The sequence below is a fragment of the Charadrius vociferus genome, unplaced genomic scaffold (assembly GCF_000708025.1).
Source record: "Charadrius vociferus isolate BGI_N301 unplaced genomic scaffold, ASM70802v2 scaffold56, whole genome shotgun sequence".
Classification (NCBI taxonomy): Eukaryota; Metazoa; Chordata; class Aves; order Charadriiformes; family Charadriidae; genus Charadrius; species Charadrius vociferus.
Genome location: NW_009649057.1, coordinates 3,077,531 through 3,080,235, shown reverse-complemented (window position 1 = coordinate 3,080,235; position 2,705 = coordinate 3,077,531). Strand labels below are relative to the sequence as shown.

General features: G+C 56.1%; 1 protein-coding gene across 1 annotated transcript in view; it reads right to left on the bottom strand.

Annotated features, from left to right (window-relative positions):
- The window catches only part of ASTN2 (astrotactin 2), a 321,046-nt gene that overhangs the window by 250,958 nt on the left and 67,383 nt on the right, over positions 1-2,705 (bottom strand). Inside the window, exon 3 of the mRNA XM_009888090.1 lies at positions 1,013-1,120. Within this exon, the coding sequence (XP_009886392.1) occupies positions 1,013-1,120 (108 nt within the window). The remainder of the gene's footprint in view (positions 1-1,012; positions 1,121-2,705) is intronic.

Here is a 2,705-nt window from a genome sequence, read left to right as displayed (position 1 = left end):
AGGAAGAAATGCAATACCCTCCTGTGCATATGTGTGTTTATTCCCATGTGCAATCATCAAGCTGATCAGAGGCGTCGAGGTAATTTCACATCCAAATAAATGCATTGTAAGCATTTATCAGAACGCCTCATCATCGAAACAAATGGGGCCGGGTTTGCTGCGGTGGGCGCAGGCATCTATCTGGCACGCTGCGCTCTGCCGGTGCCCGGCTTAATGCAGAAAACAAACGGAGGGAGCAGACTCGCTGTGCAATTTTTAAATTGTTTCCCAACGCAGTTAGTTCCTGGCAGTGATTTTTCAAATGCAGCACCAAAGCTCGCCCTGTCCTCTGCCAAAGAGCTTGGTCCGAGGGTCCCGTACAAAAAAAAAAATCCAGCGTGATGTGAGCGGAGGAAACGCGGACGCTAATTTCAAACTGTGGATAATATTTCGGTTTCTCAGCTCCTCTAACTCAAAAAAAAAAAAAAAAGGAAAGAAAAAAAAAAGCCTGAAGGGACTCCGGTCTACAAATCCCTGCCCCAGCCCTGATTTTGAATTTGTTCCATTTTAATTGCCTTTGTGCCGAGAGGAAGGCCGGGAATTCTCCGTCCGACGGATGCTTTGCGTGGGAAATAATGGGCAGAAAACAGGAGTCTGGAGCAAGGAATTGCCAAGGTGACCATCCCTGACAGCTGCGCTGGCACCAGCATGGTGACGGACACAGTCCCCACCCGCTGGTGGAGCTTTAGAGAAGTGCCAGGGCATGTGTAACGTAACCGACAGTAGAAACCATCAGAGAAACCCCGAACCTCAGCAACATCAACGGGAACTGATATTTACGGCTCCCACGTGGCACTGCATCACGCAACCAGCGCACCTTGGGACGTCCTTATTCCTACAGATGGGTATTGCCATCCTTCCCTAGACCTGTGCGGCATCATGCAGCATCACCCACAGAAACAGTCACGGTGCTCAACCATTTTTTCCCCTCCTAAACCCACGACACATCACTGGTGCCCAGACCATTTTGTACCTTTGCTTCGCCTCCGGCTCCGATACTGCTCAGTGTAGAAGGTTAGCTGGGTTTCATCGTCCGCCTCCGAGCCGGAGTTTCCTTTGGCACGTCCAAACCCGATCCCACCTGCAAGCAACAGAGAGGAAAAAATCAGCCCTGTCAGCTGGGATGGATGGCGGTGGGGGGGAAGAGCTGGGAGCTGCTTGGCAGAGCCGCCAGATTTGGCCGGCATCCACCGCTCCCGGTCCAGGTGCTCTGCTTGGGGACACCAGAAGCGACCGGGGACTTTTGCTCCTCATGATTTCGCTGGTTCCTTACTGCCCTCATCAAGAACCAAGTCCCCATGGTGCCAATCGCGACGTGAATGTAAGAAGGTGCTCTCTACCCCCAGGAACGTATTTTACAGATGTATTGCAATGCACTTACGAAGAAAAACTCTGAACGCAGAAGCCGTTCTCCCCAAAGACACCTACGCGGTGAAGCACGGGGAATTTTAGGCGTTTGCTTCAAAGCAAACCCAGCGCAGACAAGCGGCGGGAGGGGAACGCAGCACTCGGAGGGCACTCAGGGCCCCGCTGCATGGCGAGGCTCTGGCATCCCTCCCCCAGTGCCCACAGTGGCCCATCCGCCCCAGCAGCTCGCCGTGATGGCCAGCAGCACGTGTCCCTGCAGCGGTGGCACCGACAGCCGTGGCGAGGAGCCGGGCTGGCTCATAGTGTACCCGGCGTCTCCCTGCCGGAGCCGGAGCGGGATGCCGGAGGAACCCGGCTCGCTTCAGCCGCTGGACCCACACCAAGCAGCGACGGACGCTTAAAGAGCGATGCAGACTCTCAACTGGCAGAAGTCCTTCAATCCTTGCAGAGTTTAAAGCAAAGAGGCCTCCGGGGGTTGACAGTGGCCCTTTAAACTGCCATTAAAATATTTTACTGTTTTTAAAAAATCCTTTATTCTAGGCAGAAGCACAATTTCCCCGCTTCTTGGCAGGAGAACAGAAAACGAGCGGTGCCTTCTGCCCTCTGAAATCCTTAATCACCTCGATGAGAGGTGGCTGGCAGGAGCCGGAGGGACGCCGGGAGCTCGGCACGTGGCTCCTGCCCCGTCCATGCCCCGACCCGGCCATGCGGTGCCCCGGCGGGGGTTCAGAAGAGGCTTTGCCAGCTCTTTTCCTTCTGAAAGCAGCAGGAGGGGTCAGTGCTTGCACACTGTAGCGTTTAGTGCTCGGACATGGGGTCTGAGGGGTTTACAGACTCACACCCCAAACCGTAACCCACCTTCAGACCCCCGTATGACATCAAACACCCGACTTCAGGCTACACCCGCACCCGGGGATTGGGGTTTGGAAGGGCACGGCGGAGTGGTGAAACCAATAAGGCTTATTCACATCAGCAAGGAAAATCTTAATTAACCTGGGATTCTAACGCAGGCCCTCGGGTGACCGGCCAGGGCTGCAGCTCTGTCCCATGTCCCCTCTGCCCCCAAGCAGGGGCTGCCCCGGGCTGTTCCGCTGCCGGCAGTGCCCGGTGTGGGGAGGCAGACACCAACCACGGGAGGTTTTCCTCTGAGTTTTCCCCTCGGAGCTCAGCAGGTAACAGCATCCCAGACTGGTGGGGGCTGGAAGGGCCCTCTGGAGCTCCCCCATCCCACCCCCCGCCAGAGCAGGGGCACCTCCAGCAGTGGCACAGGACGGCGTCCAGGCGGGTTTGGGATGGCT